Raw genomic sequence first — 24,594 nt, forward strand, 5'->3', positions numbered from 1 at the left:
TTGATGGTTTTTTGTAGAAATGTTTCCTTGCGTCCGAGACCATGTGATCACCGAAAAATCCAGCAATGAATACAGGAAAAACTTCCTCACAGGTGAGAATGTGGAACTCGGTACTGTGTGGGTACGGACAAATCCCACTTTAGGGGACGAACGCGAGGAAGACTGGATTAAATTACAGAGCGGATTAGATGTGGAAGAAGACTCATAAAGAGAATAAACAATGACATGGAGCAATTTCCACGCTTCGCACTTCCTGCAATCCTCTGCATCAAACAGTGCACACGTATGACTGACGAATACGCCTGCGTATAGTCCTAGGTGCTTCTGGGAGTAGTAGTCCCCGTTTGTTCCAGTATTCACTGGGGTAACGTTCTATTTCGGACTACAAGTCCCAGGGCACGGTGCGGCCCGAGCATCCAGCTGCCGGGAAACTTTCGGGCTGTGAGACTCCGGGGGCCGCTGCTGAGTGTTTGAAGGAGTGCAGTCACCCACACACAGTCGAAACGGCCCGTCAGCTGTTCCGTTCCGCTCTCGGCTCGCTCCGGAGTCAGTCCAGCCGTAGCTGCAACATGATCGTGGCGCCGGCTGCCGAGAGGAACAAGGAGCCCATCCTGAATGTGATCAGACAGCAGCTGCAGCCCGAAGTCCCCGCACTCGCTCTGGAACTGGCGTCGGGCTCCGGCCAGCACACCGTGCACTTCGCCCAGGCGCTGCCCAACGTGCTGTGGCAGCCCTCTGAAGTGGAGCCGAGATCTCTGGAAAGGTGGGCAGGAAGCAACAGATGTCTCTCGCTCTGCTTTGCTCTTGTCATTTTCTAAGCAGCGTGCGCTGGAGGTGAGGTCGGAAAGATAAAGGCGGGTGATGCTGAAAATATACAATGAGAGCTCAATGTACCCAACTCTTATTTCAGATTCGCAGTAGCTGCGCATTGTTTCCCGCTTCGCCATCACTGAGGTTGACCAGAGCATCTGTTCTCGTGACCTCTCCTACCTCAGACTATCCTTCCACTCACTCAGTTCTCCCATACCTGGCCTCACTCAGCACCTCCCCCCCCCACACACACACACTCGCTCAATTACTGGTTCGATTCCCTCCCCCACCCTCTCCATCCCAAATTTGTTCCCATCCGAGTTCAGCCCTGATGCCCACTCCAGTTACTGGAAGTCACTCAACACATCGCTCCACCATCCCATCCCTAGCCCTACTTTGTTCTCCAGTCCCCCTCCAGCCTGAGCCCGAGTCCCTTGCTATGCCACTGTTCAGTCCAACGGTCAGTAGTTTGGCCATCATAGCTATTCCGTTTTAAATCACTACCCTTCACAGACCGAGAGTCCTTGCTGGCTCACTCGTCTGAACTAAAGATCGACGCATCCCTCCTTTCAGCATTTTGGCAGCTTTTATTTTGAAACAACAGTGTTTAAAGTTTCAAAGTGCATTCGTTACCAATGTATGTTTACAATATACAACCCTGAGGTTTGCCTTCCCGTGGACAGACAAACACATAGAACCCGTTTAAAGAAACCCCACTCAACAAAGACCGTCAAACGCTCAACGCGCGAAAAAAAAGAACGAATCGCGCAAACAACAAAAAGCGAGCAAATAACACGGAAGACGTTAAACGTCGAACCGCAGAGTCGCTGAACGGGAGTCCAAATCCACGAGCAGCCGAGCCGGTCCAGAAGTCGAGAAGCCGATGGCCACAAGCCACAGCTACTTAGTCAGTCAGTTCAGCGACGGGTCGATGGCTGCAGGCCACAGTCGCAGAGCCAGTTCCGCGCCTCGATTAAATCGCGCAAATAAGTTAAAAAAAAAAGAGTAAACCAAAACACTTGGAACATGAACTGCAGAGTTCCCGAAGTGAGCCACAGCCTCGGAGCGCGTTCAGCGCTGAGGACATTAATCATCAAACCACAGCCACGAGCCACCGAGGAGTTAAACCTTCAGATACAAGTTCGTAAACTGCCTCCATCCTGTTTAGAATTAGAGTTTCTCATACAGCGGTATTGTAGATTAAATCTAAGGAACGCGATCTGGAGATGCAAATAGTATTTTATAAAGTGATGTCGATGTACTGTGCACTAAGCCAGTAGCTTTTCTGTCTCATTCTAATGCTGATGATCGGAATCTAAGAATGGCTGAAGTAGTTGCAGCAAAAAGGGAATTGGAGGCTGAAAGCGGAGGAGTCGGATTGTATAACAACACGGGTAGGGGGTGGCTCGCCCTGGTGTGTTGAACTCAGCAGATGTCCAGTTTGTAGAGGAAGGAAAGGGACATCCTGTCTCTGTGACTTTGCTCTAGGGGTTTTTTTTGGGGGGCAGAATTGCCAGTTAGTGGTGCAGGAAAGGATCTGACCTACATGTGATGGATATCATGGCTGAATAACCCGCTAAACTTGGCTTAAAGAAGGACTTCAAAGAGCTGTCAGCACCTAAGAAGCAAAATCACAGATGCAGGGGAATTTTCCTGATTGAGCCATTCCCAAACCACACAATCCCCTCAGCCCTGGTCTCTTACCCACTTCTGTTTGCCAGCAGTCACTCTATCGCTTTGCAATCCAGTGGTCTGAAGTTTAAATTAACCCGTTTCACTAGTTACAGTCCTCAACTTGAAAAACAACCTCTTTATTTTTACTGTTTTCTATTTATCAGCCTTCCTCAGGTACCTATCCACCTTGATCCTCTTCAGTATCCACCATCCCACCTTTCCCCCTTGTTCATTCCATCCAGCCTTGTTAATCCCTTTCATCCACTTACCACTCCTTTCATGTTTACACCTTTTCATAGATGCGGCCTGACCTGTTGAGTCTTTCCAACATTATGTGTAGGGTCATGGTTTGGTTACCGTAATGAAAGAAACATAAGGCAGAGATAATTTGCCTTTACTTAAACAGAACATATACCCACCACTACTCAGCAAAGGCCCTTGATCCATAGGATGCGAGTGGGCAAGTAGATTGGAGGTTTTCCACCACTATTTCTAGATTTGAAAACAATAGAGACAGGTTATTTGTTTTGATCTAGTCTGATATTGTATGAGGAGCATTTGAGGCTCTGGGCCTTTACTCACAGGAATTTAGAAGAATGGGCAGGAGAAACTGATCGAATGTTGAAAGGCCTGGTTAGAGTGGATGTGGAGAGGATATTTCCTATAGTCGGGGAGTCTAGGACCTTCAAGAGAGACAAACATACTCGTTAGACACAATTTCCTTCTGTAAATCCATGTTGATGCTGCCAAATCCTGTAATTACTTTCAACGTATTCATTTACTTTCAATTGTAGCATTTTGCCTTCTGTTGCTATCAGACAGACTAATCTGTTTATTTTCCCTTCTCCTTACATTGCCTCCTTTACAATCTAAATGGACGTTCTAAAATCTCTTCCCAAAAGGACCCTTAACCACAAGATTATGAATTAATTCTTTCCTATTGCACAATATTCAGTCTAAAGTAACCCATGCCCTAGCTGGTTCCTCAACTCACTTAGCTAGCAAACCATGGATGTACCCTTCGCATTATTACTACAAAGTTGATATTCCTATTCTAGGAACACACATAAAAGTTGCTGGTGAACACAGCAGGCCAGGCAACATCTCCAGGAAGAGGTACAGTCGCCGTTTCGGGCAGAGACCCTTCGTCAGGACTAACTGAAAGAAGAGTGAGTAAGAGATTTGAAAGTGGGAGGGGGAGGCGGAGATCCGAAATGATAGGAGAAGACAGGAGGGGGAGGAATGGAGCCAAGAACTGGACAGTTGATTGGCAAAGGGGATATGAGAGGATCATGGGACAGGAGGCCCAGGGAGAAAGAAAAGGGGGAGGGGGGAAGCCCAGAGGATGTGCAAAGAGTATAGTGAGAGGGACAGAGGGAGAAAAAGAATATATATATATATATATATATATATATATATATATATATATATATAATAAATAACGGATGGGGTACGAGGAGGAGGTGGGGCATTAATGGAAATTAGAGAAGTCAATGTTCATGCCATCAGGTTGGAGGCTACCCAGACGGAATATAAGGTGTTGTTCCTCCAACCTGAGAGTGGCTTCATCTTTACAGTAGAGGAGGCCGTGGATAGACATATCAGAATGGGAATGGGACATGGAATTAAAATGTGTGGCCACTGGGAGATCCTGCTTTCTCTGGCAGACAGAGCGTAGGTGTTCAGCGAAATGGAACATTCCTATTCTATGTTAGATTAAAAACTCTGATGACTAATTTCCTGGTTTTACGTCCAGTCCATCCACTTTCTCACATTCACTTTTTTCAAAATGATAGGAGGCAAGTTATTGGGTCCTGGATCTTTATTGGTTTCTGTTGCACTTATTTCTCTAATACTTTTTCTTAAACTAATGCGAATTTCATTGTGCCCTGTTTTTTTTTCCTTAGAATTGTTGTTCTGCAGTATATCCAGCAAAATTTTAATGTCTTTGAGTAGACAAACAATATTTGTTTCATTTCTTTATTCTGCTATGTAATGGCCTCTATATATACTATTCCTGTAACACTGTCTTAATCCTCTATATATATCCTTTATATATTTTCCATCAGGTTGCTCCAACCTGATGGCATGAACATTGACTTCTCAAACTTCCGCTAATGCCCCACCTCCCCCTCGTACCCCATCCATTATTTATTTTTATACACATTCTTTTTCTTTTTCTCCTTTTTCTCCCTCTGTCCCTCTCACTATACCCCTTGCCCATCATCTGGGTTCCTCCCCCCCTTTTCTTTCTCCCTAGTCCTGCTGTCCCATGATCCTCTCATATCCCTTTTGCCAATCACCTGTCCAGCTCTTGGCTCCATTCCTCCCCCTCCTGTCTTCTCCTATCATTTTGGATCTCCCCCTCCACCCCCCACTTTCAAATCTCTTACTAGCTCTTCCTTCAGTTAGTCCTGACGAAGGGTCTCGGCCTGAAACGTCGACTGCACCTCTTCCTAGAGATGCTGCCTGTCCTGCTGCGTTCACCAGCAACTTGAATAGGTTAGGACTTTTTTCCTTGGAACGTAGAAGATTGAAGAGAGATTTGATAGAGGTGTACAAAATTATGAAGTTTATAGATAGGGTTAATACAAGTAGACTTTTTTTTCCACTGAGCAAAACAAACAAAATTCTGGTGGAACTCAGCAGGCCAGGCAGCATCCATGGAACAGAGTGCAGTTGACGTTTCGGGCCGAAACCCTTCATCAGGACTGGGGAAAAAAAGGTGTGATCAAAGTAAGAAAGTTGGGGGAGGAGAGGGAGAGGCTCCAGATGATTGGTGAAACTGAGAGGGAGGAGGGATGAAGTAAAGAGCTGGGAAGTTGATTGGTGAAAGGGATACAGGGCTGGAGAAGAGGGAATCTGATAGGAGAGGTCAGAAGGCCATGGAAGAAAGAAAAAGGGGAGGAGCACTAGAGGGAGGTGATAGACAGATAAGGAGAAAAGGTGAGAAAGAGAACTGGGAATAGGGAATGGTGAATGAGAAGTGGGTGGGGGTGCAGGTTTCACCGGAAGTTCAAGAAATCGATGTTCATGCCATCAGGTTGGAGGCTACCCAGACGGAATATAAGGTGTCTTTCTAACACCCTTAATTTTCATTCTACTTGTATCTAGACTCAGGATAATGGATTGGGGCTGAACAGTAGGAAGATGTCCTGCTCCTCGAGCACTGTCCTAGATTTCCTCTTAGGCCCCCATTGTCATTAATTTCATGGAAAGTATGTGTATAAAGTACTTAAGTGCCAGAGCTCAGTAGAAAATGGATGGACTACTGCATGGTATCTTTTTCTAAGTGGGCCAAAGGCCCTGTTTCAATGCAGTATAACTATGAATCTAAATATGTATGTCTTTTGTAATATTGTGTCATGTCATGAAATTATTTTGTTTGACTTTATCTTACATTCCTCTGACAGTGATTAAGATGACATTAATTTCAGGGAGTAATAATTCATAATTTTCAAATTATTTCACAAAACATGCATTTTTGTTGATCTCTTAAGATTAAGACAGTTTTCACATTATATGGTACTTGTACTCAGTTTCATTCAGGCACATATTTTGTATGATATTGGTCTGACAATAGTGCTCCAAAATCATTTTATTCTCCTTAGTCTCTTCATTCACTTCTGCGTTCATATCAAAATTCACTTAATTAAGAACTCTTGTCAGTGGATTAATCTTGTTTAACATATGAGCTTTTCCATGTGTACAATCAAGAAAGGCTTTGAAGAAACTTTTGAAGAAAGTGATCAATCATAAGTTTTAAAAACAAAAATATGCTATTGAATAATGTATAAATCGATTTGTGCAACATTCAGTTTAATTTTATTCCAAAAAATCTGTTACACTTTAAGCATTGCAGTGAGTTTTGCGCTTACAGATATTAATTGTTGAGTGTAAATGAAGTTTTTGTGCCGAAGTAGATTACTCAGATCAGAATCAGGTTTAGTGTCACGGTCATATGTCGTGAAATTAGGAATGGTCATTTGTAGAAGATTAAATTGTATGTTTTATCTACTATGACCTATTCATTTCAAATTTAACAGCCAAATCATTTTTCAAAGGAAATAAGAGAAACATCAAAGATGTGTGAATGATTACCATCTATGTGGAGAAGTATACTAAGATAAAGCTTTTATATTTAAGTTTGAAGCTGGTTTGCTTTTCTAAATATTATTGAAAATCAATTTTAGAAACTCTGATGTCTGAGTTTTATATGCATCGATGTCATTAAAGTGTGATTACAAAAGATTCAAAACAATGCTCACAAGAGCAAGTACTCAAATCCTAAATTGTAGATGCCAGATTTAACAGTACCAGCAAGAGGGTAGGTGAATAATATTAACTGCATCATATAGATGATGGATTTGGAGAAAACATTTTAATGTTGCAAAGGATTGTATGGTTACTGTGCCAGAGACCAGGATTATGATAAGCGGGTCAAGATAATGGCCTATTGATAGCTCTTTAACAAGGAATGTAAAGAATCCTTTAAGGGGGCATTAAGCATTTTGTACTGGTAATCTATCCAGTGTCAACCATCATCATCAAAACGCCAGGAGGGACAAACCATTTTTATTTTATGATGTTTACAGCAAGGCAAAAGCATGTTGAAAGTAATGTGATACATATGGTACATACTTATATTGTATACAATCTGTGTAATCTTTCCTAAAGTGTTTAAAGAAAATAAAATTACTAATGTATTGTTACTTGTGCTCTAATCTAGAGTTTATGGGGTGGTTGTTTTTTTACTCTTTTTAATCATCTGGATGTGGAACTAATAACAAATGAGAAGAAATTATATGGTTTTTATTTATTCAATTTATGTACTTTGTTGGCTTGGGTATGTTAGCTTTTACCACTTAGCATTATTAGCATTGTTAACTTGAGTGCTACAAATAATCACTGTCATCTAAATGTGTTAAGCATCAACCATGTCTCATACCTTGAAGTGTGAGATAGATAGATAGATATATATAGACAGATTTTTTTCAACCAGCAAACATTTGATGTATTACTAAATTTGCATAACATGCTTAAGGTAAAGATGAATTTGTGAATTCCTAAACTGAATTAGCATTGAATTGCCTTCAGTAGTATCATACTGACAGTGAGGGTAACAGAAAATGCTGGAAACATTCATCAGATGCTGCTGATTGTTTCCAGCACCTTGATTTTTTTATTTTTTATTGTCAATTAGCATGGTGTCTTACAAAAAGACTTAATGTGAAGTATCATAGATGGAGATGTGAGGGCATACAGGAACGAAATGTACCAGGTAGTTGCAACAACCTTGCAATCATTTAAGACCAAAGACCTGCTAGAGTCACAGCAGCATAGAAAACCTGCAGCACCATACAGGCCCTTCGGCCCACAAAGCTGTGCTGAACATGTCCTTACCTTAGAAATTACCTAGGGTTACCAATAGCCCTCTATTTTTCTGAGCTCCATGTACCTGTCCAGGGGTCTCTAGGAAGACCCTATCATATCAGCCTCCACCACCGTCGCCGGCAGCCCATTCCACATACTCACCACTCTCTGCGTAAAAAACTTACCTGACATCTCCTCTGTACCTACTCCCAAGCACCTTAAACCTGTGCCCTCTTGTGGCAGCCATTTCAGCCCTGGGAAAAAGCCTCTGACTGTCCACACGATCAATGCATCTCATCATCTTGTACACCTCTATCAGGTCACATCTCATCCTCCGTCACTCCAAGGAGAAAAGGCCGAGTTCATTCAACCTATTCTCATAAGGCATACTCCCCAATCCAGGCAACATCCTTGTAAATCTCTGATTGTGGACTAAAGAAAGGAGAGGACAAGGGAACACAAAGCAATGCTCTAGAGGAGCAGAAGTGGAGAGAGTGAGCAATTTCAAGTTCCTGGGTGTCAAGATCTCTGAGGATCTAACCTGGTACCAGCATATGGATGCAGCTATAAGAAGGCTACACAGCGGCTATATTTCATTAAGAGTTTGAGGAGATTTAGTTTGTCGCCTAGAACACTTGGATGCTTCTACAGATATACAATGGAGAGCATTCTGACAGGCTTTATTACTGTGCGCTGTGGAGGGGGCATGGAGCTATTGCACAGGACCAAAAGAAGCTACAGAAAGTTGAAAAATTAGTCAGCTGTATCTTAGGTACTAGCCTTCATAGTATCCAAGGCATCTTCAAGGAGCAGTGCTTCAGAAGGGTGGCGTCCAGTATTCAGGACCCCAACACCCAGGGCATGCCCTCTTTTCATTGTTACCATCAGGTAGGAGGTACAGAAGCCTGAGGGCACACACTCAGCAATTTAGGAGCAGCTTCTTCCCCTCTGCCATCCGGTTCCGAAAAGGCCATTGAACACTACTTCACTTTTTTTTATTTCTGTTTTTGCACTCTTTTTTAATGTAATTATTTAATATACATATATATACTATAATTGATTTATTCATTTTTCTGTATTATCATGTATTATATTGTATTGCTGTCCCTGTTAACAAATTTCACAAAATATGCCCATGTTATTAAACCTGATTCTGACTGTTTTTTTTTTAGCATTTCTGCGTACATTGCAGCAACTCGGGTGGAGAATGTCAAGCAGCCACTTAATATTGACTGCTCACAAAGCTGGGAGACCTGGGGAGGACTGCAGGCAAACACCTTTGATCTTATTTTAAATATCAACATGATTCATATCACAGAAATAAAGTGCACCAAGGTGAGATTTCAATCCATTTGTATAGATTCATCCTGTTTGAATTATAGCAGTCATTTCTGTCAGAATCAAAAAGTTGAAGTGGAAATACCAAAATGATTTTCTTTTGAACAACAGATTACTTCTTCTTCTTCTTCTTCTTCATGTGCCTTGTGCGTTACACGCTTGGGCGATCATGGCTGTCCACATCGAACAATCCCTTGCAGCATCAATGATATCTCACACACTTAGATCTGTTAGTTCTTTCACAGTGTCCATATATTTTTTTCTTTGCCTTCCTCTACCACATTTCCCAGGCATATGGCCTTGTAATGTAAGGCATTCTATTTCTCCCTTTCTGATGACACGGCCCAGGAATTTAAGTTTCTTCTCATTTAATGTTCTTATTAAAGATCTTTTTGTATGGGCACGTTGGAGTACTGTCTCATTAGTTACCCTATCTCTATACGATATTTTCAGCATTCTTCTAAGAAACCATATTTCTGCTGCTTCTAAGTTTCTTTGGTGTTCGTGTTATAGTCCATGTTTTGGCAGCTTACAGCAAGATTGACCAGATGTAACATTTTAGTAGCCTAAGCCTTGTTTTTATAGAACTGTGTCTGTTGGTAAAAATGGGTTTCATTTTTTGAAGTTGGTTTTGGCAATGGCAATTCTTCTTTTTATTTCTACTTAAATTCTAGCATCTTGTGATATAAAACTACCGAGGTAATTAAAGCTGGTCTCTTGTTCAAACTCTTAGTTACCGATGTACAATTGGCAGTTGGGAGTATCCTGCTGTTTTGATATTACCATACTTTTCATTTTTTTACAGTTGATGGTTAGACCAAAATCTGCACTAGGTTGTACTACTTTGTCTAGGAGGATTTGTAGGTCTTCTGGAGCACTTGCTATCGGGTGGTATTGTCTGCAGATCTTATATTGTTGATGTTAACACCTCTAATTTTTATCCATCTAGGTCTTCTATTTCTCTGAGAATCATTTCACTATAGATATTAAATAATTCTGGTGAGGCAACACATCCCTGTGTAACTCCTCTCTGAATTTTAGTCCAACAGTTATATTATCATCAATTTTTACCACCACCATTTGATTCCAATATAAATTTTGAAGCAGTTGTTGGTCCCTTCCGTCTATGTTTAGTTTAACGAGAATTTGAAATAATTTTTCATGTTTCACTTTGTCAAATGCTTTACTGAAATCAATCAAACATAATAAGACATCATTTTGATATTCAATTGCCCTTTCCAAGGTTGTCAAGCCGAGGGGTGGCAGTGGGGACAAACACTCACTACCTAAAAGTGCTCCTCATGGCATGCGCCTCAAATAGCCTCTGACAACTAAGTCCAACTCCTGGCCTTCTCGTGTGGCTTAGCCTCTAAGCCCGGCAGAACTATTTCTACTGACAGGAGAAGGGATGAAGGCGGGTCCTGGCGCCTTAAAACCGGTGCTTTGGGTAGATGGAGCTCATCAGCCTGGGACGGCACTCCATCTAAGAGAGGGAAACTCTGATTTCAAACCTCCACTGTCTTGCAGCCATACCCACTGATGGGAAAGGCTTAGGGAATAAACCCTGAGGACAAATCCAGAACTGGAGTCCCTAAGGCAGTCCGACGTTGCCTTCAACCTCGTTCTGGCAACTCCTGCGACGACAGTGGTGCCAAGCTGTATCGGCCCTTGCTCTTCCCTTGGACAACATCGGTGTCGTGGAGAGGAGAGACTTGCAGCATGGGCAACTGCCAGTCTTCCATACAACCTTGCCCAAGCCTGTGCCCTGGAGAGGACACTCCAGCGTCGCCTCACCACGACGGCACAACACAGAAAGCCCTTTCTGAAAGCATTGGTAGTATGAAAATTGCGTTCCTAGTTCCTCTATCCTCAATAGACCCATATTACAGTTTAGAAGTTTCTGACATTGTTTTTAATTCGAATCAGAACAATTCTCAACAAAATCTTTATTATGTGGCTCATAAGACTGATTGTTCTATAATTTTTGCAGTCAATAGTTCCAGGAATTTTTGGCGGAGTTATAAATACTGATTTCAAGAGATCGTCAGGCAATACTCATATATGCCTTGAAGCAGTTCAAAAAGAATATCTATGCCCAGATCTTCTAGGGCTTGTATAATTTCTACTGAAATTTGATCAGGTCCAGTGGCTTTACCATGTTTCATGCTTTTCATTGCTTTAGTTATTTCTTCTTTGGTAATAGGTGGGCCAGAATTAGGGTGTTTAATATCTGGGGGTTCCCCTCTATTACCTTCAAAAAGCTGCTCTATATTCTGAATCCACCTCTCACATACTTTATCTGGATCTGTTGGTATGGATCCATCTGCTGATCTTATGCATCCTGTGGAGAAGGTTTTCTTAATTCCAGTAATTTCCTTAATTTTCTTGTGCATTTCTTTGCTGTTGTTAATATGGCCTTCTACTTCATTGCATTTTTGATTCAGCCATTCTTTCTTTGCAATATTGCACAATTGTCTGGTCTGCCTGTCTAGCTCTCTGTATTGCACTTCATTATTCTTCACTAACCTTCTTTGTTCCATCAGATCTAGAATTTCTTGGGTTATCCACCCCTTTGTTGGTGTGTTGGATTTCTTGTACTGGGATTATCTCCTCTGCTGATTGCGGTATAGCATATTTAAATCTGTCCCAAATAGCTGTTTTTTTGTTTTCATTGAGGTGTTCTTCTACAGCTGTTTTGAATTGTTGCTTAAGTATGCTATCATTTTTAAGTTCTCCCAACATATACTTCTTTCTCTTTTTTCCACATTTCAGTTTCTTTAATTTTGTTTTAATGGTAGCTATTACTGGATGGTGATCTGAACCACAGTCTGCTCCTGGGTAGGCTTTAGAATTTGTGATATTATTTCTAAAGCATTCATTGATGGTAATGAAATCTATTATATTTCTTGTTCTATCTCCAGGGCTAATCCAAGTACACAATCTACGTGGATGATTTTTATACCAAGCATTGGTGATCACTTGGTTGTTTCTGACACACCAGCCAGTAAATCTTCCTCCATTTTCATTTTTCTCCCTTAATCCAAAAGGTCCTATGATGTTATCAACCCTTTCCTGTCCAACTTTGGAGTTAACAGATTACAGTAGATGGAAATCAACTTCAGTAATCTACTTCCACAATTTAATTATTTGCCAGTTAAAGTTTTAACTTTAATTGAAATGTTTTATTATTCATACTTCTGATGTATCATTAGGCAAATATATATTACAGTATTTAGTTTCAATATGTCAATTTAGGGATTTATTAAATGATAAATTTCTTTTTTAAACTAGTTATTGAATTGATCTCCTATCTAATTTGGCAGCATCATCCACCATGTGATTTATCTACAAAAGTAAAAGTTTTTAATCTGCTCACCAGCTTTACCATATTACAGCATTTCATGCATCCTCGCACAGAGCGAGATCAGTAATTACATAGGAGTTCAAAGAGAATTGGGGAGGGATCAAAGTCATGGTCAAAGAGATGAGTTCTGAAAAGTTTTTGGAAGTTGAAGGCAGATAGCTCACAATCTGAAATTTTTCACTTGAATCATACAAAAGCCTACAGCTACGTAACCTGCAGCAATTGGTAACAGGAGGAAATACTTACATGTTAATTGGAAGTGTGGAGAATGCAAGTTGGGGCAAGATGATGCTGGAAGAATGGCTTCAATGAGTTGCCAAGTTGATGTGCTCAAACTACCTGCAAAAATAGACTGTATGTAAGGTTTTGATTTCACAGATGTTTGATGATTAACTTCCTTGATTCAAATGACCTTTGCAAGACAAAGGAACTGGGATCACCTGCAATAAAATGGCTGATTGGTGGAAAGACAGCGAAGATTTCGTTAAAGATTTTGGAAGTGCATTAATTCCTGTTCCATTCCACTACTAGGCTGTGAGTTATTTAATCAAAAATGCTTGACACATTTGTATCTGACTCAGTCATGGCGAGGTCCCTCATGGTAGGCAGGTTTGGAACTGAGACCATAAGCAAACACAGGGTGATCCCACGGATACAAAATTGGATCAGTGGAAGGAGATGGTTACAAAATTGGTTTGCAGAAGGAGTCAGAGAGTGGTACTGAGGGTTGTTTTTCAGACTGGAGCAGAGTTTGATGCTGAATCCCCTGTTGTTTATAATATATAATGATTTGGAAGACCACATGATTATTAAATGTGTGAATGACATCAGAATATTTGGTATGATGGGGAGTTAAGAGAGTTGTCTAAAGTTACACATGATCTAAGTCAACTGGGAAAGTGAGCAAAGCAATGGCAAATGGAACTTAACTCGGACAAGAGCAATGTGATGCATTTTGGGAAGTTCAGCCAGGGCAGGGCTTGCACAGTTAACAACAGAGACCAGTGAAGAGCTGGGAGAATCTAATTCCTGAAAATGGCGACAACAGCTGGACAAAGTGCTAAAGAAGGAATACAGCATATTTCCTTTCATCAGACAGGGCACTGGGTTAAAAAAATAGGTTACAGCTGTAGAAGACTTTGGTGAGATAACATTAGGAATATTGTGTGCAACTCTGGTTGCCATACTATAGAAAGGTTGTGCTGAAGCCAGACGGAAGCAAGAAGAGATTCATAGGATATTGCTGGGACTAGTGGGCTTCAGTTATAAGACCATTGCAGAAAGAAGAGAAACTGGTTCTGCGGGACTGTTTTCTCTGGTGCGAAGGAGGCTGTGGTGTGGAACTTGAAGATTTTTTTTAAATCATGAGGGGCATAGATAGTTGCAGTCTTTTTCTCAGGGTAGAGAGTTTAAAAATGGAGGTTAAAGGAGCGAACAGAGAGATTTAAAGGGGACCCGAGAGGCAGGTTTTTCCACATAGAGGATGGTGGGTGTGTAGAATGAGTTTCCAGAGTGGTAGAGGTGGATACATTTACAGCATTAGACACTGGAACATGTTCACAGATAGGATAGGTTTAGGGGAAGTGGGCAAATGAGAATACTTCAGGAAAGCAGCTTGGTTAGCATGGATGAGATGGGCTGAAAGGCCTGTTTCTGTGCTGTATAATTCAATGGCAATGTGTCAGTACCCTGCCAGTTGCAGTTTTAATTATCTATATTTATTGTATTTTCCAGGTTAATATCTGGGGGGAAAAATCCTCAGCCGTTTTTTTTTTATTCTTCCAAATACCATTTTGTTTGCAAGCACATGCTTTCTCTCCCTTTTGCCCCTCACTGTGAGACAGCAGATCCTTTAGTGTTTTTTTACTTGCTCTTTGTGAACTATACAAATCTCCATCTTATCCATCTGATACTCCACTTTGCTTACCTGAAGAGGACCATCTTCTCTGACAGCCTAGCTATGAATGTAAATGGAAGTTACCAAGCAATTCTGTTTGTGTAAGTTTGAGGTAATTTGGAAAGACATTTGAGAAAACAATCACCTGCCTAGGAACTTGCCTTCTTATAAAACTATTACTGTTTGCAATATTTTTATTCCTGCAGGGTCTCTTCAAAGGAGCTGGCCAATTACTAAAACCAAATGCCTTACTGATCACTTATGGGGTAAGTAAGCCATGAGATTGGATTCTTTGACAATTTATACAGCTTCCCAATGTACCTACTAATATTATTGTCAAGTTAGCAGTACAGAAAACAAATTAGGTTTTATAATGATTCTGGGTCTTTTTATTGCAGAGAATTGATAAACTGCACAATATTCTAAATGGGAAAAATGTTTGCATTATAAACACAGAGTCTTGGTTTATATCCTGTGGCAAGCTGAAGCAAATCTGAGTCAAGAAATTGATGCATAATGATAACAGAGTGCATCTGTGAAACCACTCAGAACCCTGAGATGTCGAGAGCAATTTTCATGTTGTGTTTATGTCAACGGTGCTAATCTGTATTTAGAAAACAACTTTAACATAGCCAGCCTTCCCAAGGAGTATTATGAAACGAAAGGTTATAGATGATCAAAGGTTTTATGGAGGAGATGGGCTGTAAGAAGCGTGTTACAAGTGGGAAGAGGGAAAGAGGCGGAGAGGTATAAGGAGAGAAATTTGGAAGAAGATTGGAGTTAGGGTGACAAAAAGAAGTATAGGCATTTAAAAGTGATGTGAATTTTTAATACTAATTTTTGTTCATTTTAATAACAGCTATATCCTTTAACCTTTTGCAATTAGTTAGGCTTAGTAGAATTTGAGTATTAGTAAATAGAGTTGATTTGCTCTGGCTATTGCCATACATTAAACTTATAAATTGGAAGTAATTTTCAGAAATAGGTGGAAAAATTCTACTGGAGAGACCCTAAAGTGCATTGCCAGGATTATTTAACTTGGGAGTGTTTGGTAGTTTCAATCTTTACTCAGAGTAGAAAGTTTATCATCTTTAGCTTGAAATTCTTAATTATGGGCAACTTGAGTTCATGGATAGAATCAGTAATGCCAAAAAATTTGTTTTAAGATGGACAATGTGTTGATTCACATAAATGTATATTTCTCAGGCAACTAGAAAGAATAATTTACATTCCAGGGGAGTACCAGTTCCACAGCACCGCGTTTGTTCGTGTAGAACAATGAGTATAATCTGCTTTTCACTTCTGTCTATCTCAGTCATTTTTTTTTATAATCATATCAGTAACCAGGCTAGTTGTCTCTATGACAACCAAAGATGACCCACCTCACAGAAGAGCACCAGCTGCTCAAGCCGACGCTTTTGTCATAGTCTGTGAGATGACCTCTATCACTGAAAATAAAATAATGTGTTTGTGCCGTGGCCTTGTGACCACTGATTAAACCAATTCTGTCAGCCGTTTAAAATGCCAGCCGTTTAGTGGGTCTTTGGAAGTTCAGTTGGCATCCCACACAAATGTAGATTTAACACTACATCGTTGTTGAAGTAGGTTAAGTGATCAGGAACTGCATTCTCATATAGCAATAATTGTTTGACATTGATCCTTCTTTGTCTCCAGCTCTGGTTTGCAGAGCTGTGGAACTGGTCTTTACATCATGCTCGGTCAAACGTTCTTGGAGTACTTGTAAAAATGTCAAGTAGGTTTAGTCTGAACCTGCTACTGTGTGCAGCTGAAATTCCAGCTTTTAACAAAGTTAAACCAACGTGTGTAGGAGTGAAGTGCCTGATTTTCACAAGGTTTTACACTGTTGGAATTCAACCCTTGGTGGGATGTTCTCACAAGCGAGGCCTAGCCTAAATGTAAAACTTTGAAAACAAGGAATGTAACACAGTGAGCACGAATTTCATTTGCATTTGGAAGGGCAATTCTGCAGCATTTGACTATGTCACTCCCACCTCTAGTATGTGTATAGCTATCAATATGCACAATGTTGAGTTAGTGGTGTCATGAAACAGTAGTTCGATGCCAATGCTGAAAAATTAGGCCAGGTCTATCCTGCTACTGCACTGTATGAACTAAGTACAGGAAACCTTGTTGTGGCCGCATGAAGAAGTGCCCCACTATTTAAACTGCAGTCCTTAATTTTCTGAAGTTCTTCAGCAGTCATGGTGTTAATTGGAACTGGGGTGAGTTAGTTTTTAGTGGGAGCAAGATAGTGGGGTGTATCCTTCTGTCCAGGTAAAGGGAACTTCAGCGTAATTAGAAGGGATGGAAAACTTACCAGTTGAGGCAAATGGTGGAGAAGATCTCTAAATAACAGTGCTCGGACAGCTCCATTCATATGTGCAACTGACCAGAACAAGATAGTTAGAGGCTAGGGTTCTTCTAAGGAAATGGTCACCTGATAGCAGCAATGTCATGCCTCAACCTCACAGTGAAGGTTAATGTGAAGTAAAGAGCCCTTAATTTCCTTGATTTTGAAAAGGGTGACAAGTACAAGATATTATATTTGAATGCACACAGTATACAGAATAAGGTAGATGATCTTGTAGTGCAAGTTAAGAGATTGTGGGTGTCACAGAGTCATGGCTGAAAGACGATTGTGGCTGGGAGCTTAATCTTCAAGAATACACAATCTGATGAAAGGACAGGCAGATAGGCAGAGGAGGAATGGGTCTGCTGGTAAAAAAGTGAAATCAAATTTTTACGGAGGTGACATAGGATTGAAAGATGTGGAACCCTTGTGGGTAGAATTAAGAAACTGCAAAGGTAAGAAGATTCTGATGGGAATTATTTACAGGCCTCTGAACAGGAGCCAGGATGTGTTCTACAAATTACAGTGGGAGATAGAAAAAACAAGACAAAAAGGCAATATTACTTTAACCATGGGGGATTTCATTATGCAGATAAATTGGGAAAATCAAGTTGTTGCTGGATCCCAAGGAGAAAGTTAGTGGAAAGCCTCTGAGATAGCTTTTTAGAGCAGCTTTTTGTTGAGCTCACTTGAGGATCAGCAATTCTGGATTGGTTCACAAACAGGAGAAAATCTACAGATGCTGTAAATCTAAGGTAACACATACAAAATTCTGGAGGAACTCAGCAGGCCAAGCAGCATCTATGGAATCAGTGGACATTTCAGGCTGAGACCCTTTATCAGGACTGAGAAAAAAATGAGAAGTCAAAGTAAAAAGTGGGGGGCAGGAGAGGAAGAACTACAAGGTGGTAGCTGACAGGTGAAACCCGGAGAAGGGGAGGGGGGTGAAGTTATTTAGTGACAAAAATAAAGGGCTGGAGGAGGGGCAGTCTGATAGGAGAGGGTTGAAGAAAGGAAAGGAGGAGGAGCACCGGGGTGGTGCGGGGGGTGGGGGGTGGTGATGGTAGATAAGGAGATAGAGGAGAGGAATGGGGTATGATGAAGGGGGAGCAGTAGAGGAGTCCATGGACTGACATGTCAGAATGAGAATGGGAAGTAGAATTGAAATGGCTGGCTACTGGAAAATCCCACTTTTTCTGGGGACAGAGTGTAGGTGCACAGCAAGGTGGTCTCCCATTCTACATTGGGTCTCACTGATATACAGGAGGCTGCACCGGGAGCACTGGATACAGTAGATGACCCCCAACAGACTCACAGGTGAAGTGTCGCCTCACTTGGAAGGACTGTTTGAGGCACTGAATGGTTGTGAGAGAGGAGGTGTAGGGGGAGGTGTAGCTGTAGTTCCGCTTGCAAGGAAAAGTGCCAGGAGGGAAGTCAGTGGATAGGGACAAATGGACAAGGGAGTCGTGTAGGGAGCATTCCCTACGGAAAGTGGGGTGGGGGGGGGGTTGATGGAAAGATGTTCTTGGTGGTAGGATCCTATTGAAGATGGCACAATTTACAGTGAATTATGTGCTGGACAAGGAGACTAATGGGTGGTAGGTGAGGACAAGAGGAACCCTATCCTTGGTATTGTGGCGGGAGGATGGGGTGAGAGCAAACATATACTAAATGGAAGAGATGCAGGTGAGGGCAACATTGATGGTGAGGGACGGAAAGCCATCTTCGTCAGTTTCTTCAGATACATAAAGTGTAATAGAGAGACAAAAGCAGATATCGGACTGCTGGAAAGGGAGTAATTTGGGACAACAAAATGGTGCATGAACTGTATTAAGTATTTTGCATCGGTCTTCACTGTGGTGGAAGACACGATGTTAGTACCTCCAGTTGAACCCTGCCTTGTGTGTTTCCCCCAAGCCATCATTCTGTGTTTTTGTATTGCCATGTGCTCTTGTTTGTTTTCATGCCCCGGGTGCTCCTGTCCCCTCCCCTGCTCTACTCCGGCTCCTGTATCACTGATTACTCTGCCTCTCACCTGTTTCCCATTATTTCCTGTATTGCTTCCACCTGTGTCTCATTGTGTTCCACCTATCATCTGCCCCTCTGTTGCGTATTTTAGTCCCGTGTTTTCACCTGTGTTTTGCCAGATTATGCCAGTGAGTTTTCCTGAGCCTTTCCAGCATCCATAAATGAACTGTGTCTGTCTGGGTATTGCCCCTGCCTGTTTATCTTGATTGTTCTGGTTTTTGACCCTGTCTGTATCCTGATTCTGATTTTTGGATTTCTCTGGATTTTTTGATCTCTGCCTGAACTTTGACGCTGACTTTGTTGCCCCTCTGGATTTGTTACTCAGTAAATATCACAGTGTGCACAGTACTTCGTCTGCGATTGGGTCCCTGCTCCAGCACCTTGACACACTAGCGGTATGGTGGAAGTTTCAGGTGTCAGTGGTCATGAAGTGTGTGAGGTTAACATAACTGGAGAGGTTCTAAGGAAACTGAAAGGTCTGAAGAAAAGTCATCTGGATCAGGTGGTGTACACCCCAAAGTTCTGAAAGAGGTGACTGAAGAGATCGTGGAGGCATTAGTAATGATCTTTCAGGAATCATTAGATTCTGGAATGGTTCCAGAAGACTGGAAAATTGCAAATATCACTCCACTCCTTAAGAAGGTAGAGAGGCAGAAGAAAGGAAATTATAGACTAGTTAGTCTGACTTCAGTGGTAGGGAAGATGTTGGAGTCGGTTACTGAGGGTGAGGATGCAGGGTACTTGGAGGCACATGGTAAAATAGGCTGTAGTCAGCATGGTTTTCTTAAGGAAAAATCTTTCCTGACAAATCTGTTGGAATTCTTTGAAGAAATAACAAGGAGAATTGGTTGATGTGTATATGGATTTTCAGAAGGCCTTTGATGAGGTGCCACACATGAGGCTGCTTAACAACCTGTGAGCCCATGGTATTACAGGAAAGATTCTACCATGAATAAAGCAGTGGCTAATTGGCAGGAGGCAAAGAGTAGGAATAAAGGCAGCCGTTTCTAGTTATCTGCCTATGATTAGTGGTGTTCCACAGGGGACCGATTCTTTTTACATAATATATCAATGATCTGGATTCATTCTTGTGACCTTAGACGATGATCTACCATATTACTCCCTGCATTTGGTAGGGTTGGAAGTTCTCTGCTGAAAGAGATGCAAATTCATCTCCCTTCATGAAGGTAGCAGCAAGCAGTGTTGCTTGGAGGAAAGGCTTATTGACACCACTTAAAGGATCTTTCTGGACCTTTCTGGACATACCAGAATATCTCATCTTATTGTGTTCTGTGCAATATTATATTATACAATGCAGTCCTCTCCCATGGCACTCCAGTAGGAGGAGGAGGATGACTGAAACTTAAGGAACAACAAAAGATCTTCTCTGAAGATATGGTAAGGTACAATTAATCACTTCTCAGTTCAGTTAAGGAAGCAGTTTCTCCTCAACACACCAGTTCACATCTGCATGCAACCAAGCCTGGGAATAGCTTGTACCCAAGTTTCACATGTGCCGAAATCAGCAGCTCCAGCAAAAGGGAGAAGCTAACCAATTAATGTTCATCTGCATAACCATTACTGTACCTCAACATCTAGGGACCACTGTTCTTAAAGAGTTTGACAGTATAGTTACAGGGATAATATTTCCCCTGGCTGGGGTGTCTAGAAATAAGGGTCACAATTTCAAAATAAGGGCTTGGTGACTCTGGACTGAGATGAGAGGAAATTTCTTTGCCCACAGTGAATTTTACACAAATTGGGCTGAATTGTTCCAAGGCAGAGATTGATAGATTTTTGGATATTAAGGCAATCAAAGAATAGAGGTAGAGGATTGGTCCAGAGTTGTGGCATGAAGGTACAAGATCACTCATGATCTCATTGAGCAGTAGAGAAGGCACCAGGGTGTGAAGAGCCTACTTTGCTTTATGTTTCTTCTGCTATGGAATCCAGAGTTGTTTCAGAAAGTGAAGGTGGGGCTATTACCCATGGTCTGCCTTGGCTTCTTCTAAGCTGTGGAATAACATCCGGTGGTAGTTAAAGATGTAGTGATGGTTTTCTCGATGTAGTGATGTCCAGCTACTCTTCTCCCCGCTGCCCTCCATGAATGAGATTGTTTATCCAATAAACAGCAAGGAGGTTTTGATGTGTGAGCATGAATTTCCCAGAGTGACCTGCATGAAATCAGTCACTGATTACACAGAGATCATGATTCTGACATCCTCCATGATGTCACTTTAGACCCCTGTGTTTCCGGTTAACTTGCTTTTACAGGAAAAGATTAGATGTTTATCACAGGTTGTCCATTTAGGTTGAAGATATTCAATGTCTTTGTACTGGTTTACACAGAGTAAAAGAACCTGCATAATTATAAAGTAGTGAATACACTGGGGGTTTGAAATTAACACTGCACAACAGTAGATTTGGTTCTTTATTATAATTTTTTGAACTAAGAGGGCCTTTTCAGGGAATGATGGTGATCATTTGTGCCTGTATGAATAACCTGGAACAATAAATCTGGCATTATGAAAACATTGTGAACATTGCTATGGAACGGCATTTATTTCTTTCCTACTTTTGCATTATTCCAACTCTTCCTGTGGTTTGGCCTGTGTAACATTGTTCTGGAAGATTACAAAGTTTGACTCAACTAATTGGTAATTTGGACTTTGAAGCCCTCTTCACTGTGGCTGAGTAGGTTGCTGGAGGGGATGTTTTGACTAATATGGATAGTCACTGATTTAATTTGACATTACTCTTTCCTGCAGCCCTATGCGATCAATGGCTTGATTACTCCACAGAGCAACATAGATTTTGATTTGAGTTTAAGGCAGAGGTAATTTATGATTGCAATTTATTTTCATTTATAAAGTTTCTTGCTTTAAAAAAAAGTTAATAATATAGTTTGCAACATTTCAATTAAAATGCTTTTTTTTTCTTTTAAAAGAAATCCATCCTGGGGTTTAAAAGATTTGAGCATATTACAGAAGCTTGCTGAAGAAAATGGGATGACATTCAAACGGATGGTATGAATTATTTGTGGTCTATGTAATCGAACTACAAAATTATGCATGTATGATAGATATCAACTAAATATTTCTGGACAAATTCTCCTGTGCTTTTGCATTTAACAGTGTATGTATTATTTGCATCTGCTTACGTTAAACGCAGTTCAGTAATTCATTTAACTTTCTGTCTATCTGCTTTTCTCCATTTCTTCCTCCTCTGAGTCTCCATCCTGTTTTATTCTGCTCCACTGTTCAGCTCAACACGGTAACATAGTGGTTAGCGCGGTGTTTTACATTGCAAGCAGCCTGCCACTGCCTGTGAGAAATTTGTACATTCTCCGCGTGGAGTGTGTGGATTTTCTGCAGGTGTTTGGGTTGCCTGCCACAGTCCAAAGGGATTGCTGGGTCGTGTGGCTCGAAGGGCCAGATGGGCCTATTCTGCACTGTATCTCACTAAAAAAAATTTTTAAAAACAGTAATATCTCATGTCTCTCTCTGTCTTCCCCTCTTCCTCTACCACTTTACCCCTCCATCTTTCCGCCCCTTGTTTGTGACTCTCCCACTAGTGAAAACATCTCATCTATCCTATTAAGCTGTAGCTGATTTTGTGATGATGGTGCTTAAAAACCAGCAGGAGTCACTTGGCATGCTAATAGTAGTCTAATTTATTTTTAGGTTGATATGCCAGCTAACAACAAATGCCTGATTTTTCAGAAAAGGTCAAGTGTATAGCAGAGTCATCTCTTCTGCAATTCCATGCAACATTACAGAGGAGCAGAACATTTAGCTCTAATTCTTGTAATAATTCATTAATAAAACAGAATTGTTGCTAAACCTCTATTAATTAGTTACTTTTGTAATTAAACCAAAGGGTTGACTTTCAAGAAAATGTATATATTTCCTGGACAACTTTTGTTTTAATGGCCCTGTAGGCATTTTCCTAAGCATTGTAATATGCTGACCCAGAAGAATTAATTTTCTATGAAAAGATTTATTGTGTTGGAGAAGTACACAGCCTTTCTTACCCTCTCATGTCTTTTCGGTTTCTTCTTCGGTGGCTGTGCGTCGCAATTTGTTTTTTGGGATTTTCACTGATTGAGCAAAGTATGAGGTGGTGAAGATCACCACCTCTCTTATTCAAGGTGAGATATTAGTGGCTTGATGCCACTGCATTTCGTAGTGCAAGCAAAAATGCTGTCTCCCAAACGTTGTTCTGCATAAGTAACTTTTTAGAAGAGGAATTGCTGTCATTGCAAACATAATCTAGTTACTATTGGCTTGGAGTAGACTGTGTTTTGACTATGATCTTGTACTATATGTAGCTTGCACTTGACGAGATTGTAACTAAATGAACTCAGGTGTGCATATTGATGTAAAGCAAACTATCTTTAATTTATTTGAGTGATTTTTTAAATGTGACTATATTAACAGTGGGTGTAAGGCAAAATCACAATTGAATATTAAGAACCAAATGATGGTTCATAAATGGTAAAAAAAAACACATTAATGTGTAAACACAAACCTAATGAAACCATGTACAGGCTTGGAAAACTTTCTTGCTAAAGATGGTGTTTGTGTTTTTGGCTGCACACATTTTAACAGTGAGTTCAAATTTATGTAAAGTAATTCTACAGACTGCATCATTTGATGTCAATTTGCTTATTACCTCATTCAACATAAACTTATTGTGTCAGTCAGCAGAGATTAGGGACAATTTTTCCTATTCCTGTGAAATCACTCTGATTCATTGATGTAAAATGATTTGAGGTGGAGATTTGGGTGAAGTACAGTGTTGGGAGAGAGTGAATGGAGTTTTGCAATATGTCAGGCTGTTTTGTGATGTAAAGGGTATTTTATCCTGATACTGGAATGGAAAATTTCCTCTTTGTTATTATAATGACCCGAACTTTCTCAAACAAGAAACAGTGATCATAGTTAACCCCACATCAGTTGCTGAAAGACACGTCTTTATAGATTAGTGAAAGCCAGTTTATAGTTAAGTACTTTGAAGAATTCTAGCAGGCAGCAAACGAGGAGGTAATATGCTCTATTTTTTATAACATTTTAAACAATTTCTTGAGCAAAAAAGATTAAAAAATTCAGAACTAATGCAAACTTAAATTTAAAATATCATTAAAAATAAAGTTGACATGTGGAATTTTGAAATAATTTGTTCTAAGGAAATTAAGTATGTTTCTCAAAGCCAGATGGTCAATACTATTTGTGTTTAGTTTGCAATTCAAACACTCAGGCTTCTTCAGTGGATTTTACAGTAAAATTGCAGTATTTAAAAATAAAAGTTCAGTTCAATTCTTTATTTTTACATCAATTTCCTTGATGCTGATTACAGCAGTGCATTATGTGGAGAGGGAAGTTATCAGAAACAGCAACTTCAGCACTTCCACAGTTAATGAGGCATGGGTCTGCCCCAGCTGTTGCCTTTATCATAATGTTGAAAATACTAGCATATTGTTGTCGTACATTCTGGGATATCATGTCTAAACTTCATGTACATTTTAAAAATAAAGGTTTTATACACCTCTCCTGTTTACCTCCATGTGGATTTTTAATCAATTTAGTGTTATCGCATGGATCTAAAGTTGATGTAAAAGGAACATGTCCAACTTCACTCTGGGAATCAGGGAGGAGCCACATTTGTTGCAAGATTGTAATTTCTGTGGTTATGAGCTGTACTTCAAATATGCCACAATCTGTAGCAGTTAAGTGTTCT

At 40.6% G+C, this 24,594-nt stretch overlaps 1 protein-coding gene across 1 annotated transcript; it reads left to right on the forward strand.

The window, feature by feature from the left end:
- The first annotated feature begins 389 nt into the window (after positions 1-389).
- On the forward strand, positions 390-24,385 carry mettl26 (methyltransferase like 26). Its single transcript, XM_072268603.1, has 6 exons — positions 390-763; positions 9,030-9,192; positions 14,663-14,722; positions 21,624-21,691; positions 21,803-21,881; positions 22,539-24,385. Exons 1-6 carry the CDS (start codon positions 570-572, stop codon positions 22,593-22,595), a joined length of 621 nt encoding a protein of 206 aa, XP_072124704.1. The 5' UTR covers positions 390-569; the 3' UTR covers positions 22,596-24,385.
- The last annotated feature ends 209 nt before the right edge of the window (positions 24,386-24,594 follow it).

Source organism: Mobula birostris, chromosome 9 (assembly GCF_030028105.1).
Source record: "Mobula birostris isolate sMobBir1 chromosome 9, sMobBir1.hap1, whole genome shotgun sequence".
NCBI classification, from domain to species: domain Eukaryota; kingdom Metazoa; phylum Chordata; class Chondrichthyes; order Myliobatiformes; family Myliobatidae; genus Mobula; species Mobula birostris.

Bases quoted from the DNA above. Each gene is read 5' to 3' on its own strand.
- mettl26 (XM_072268603.1), top strand. From the start codon at position 570: ATGATCGTGGCGCCGGCTGCCGAGAGGAACAAGGAGCCCATCCTGAAT. The intron at 14,723-21,623 runs GTAAGTAAGCCA...TCTTTCCTGCAG, and splicing joins CCTTACTGATCACTTATGGG to CCCTATGCGATCAATGGCTT. The intron at 21,692-21,802 runs GTAATTTATGAT...TTCTTTTAAAAG, and splicing joins GATTTGAGTTTAAGGCAGAG to AAATCCATCCTGGGGTTTAA.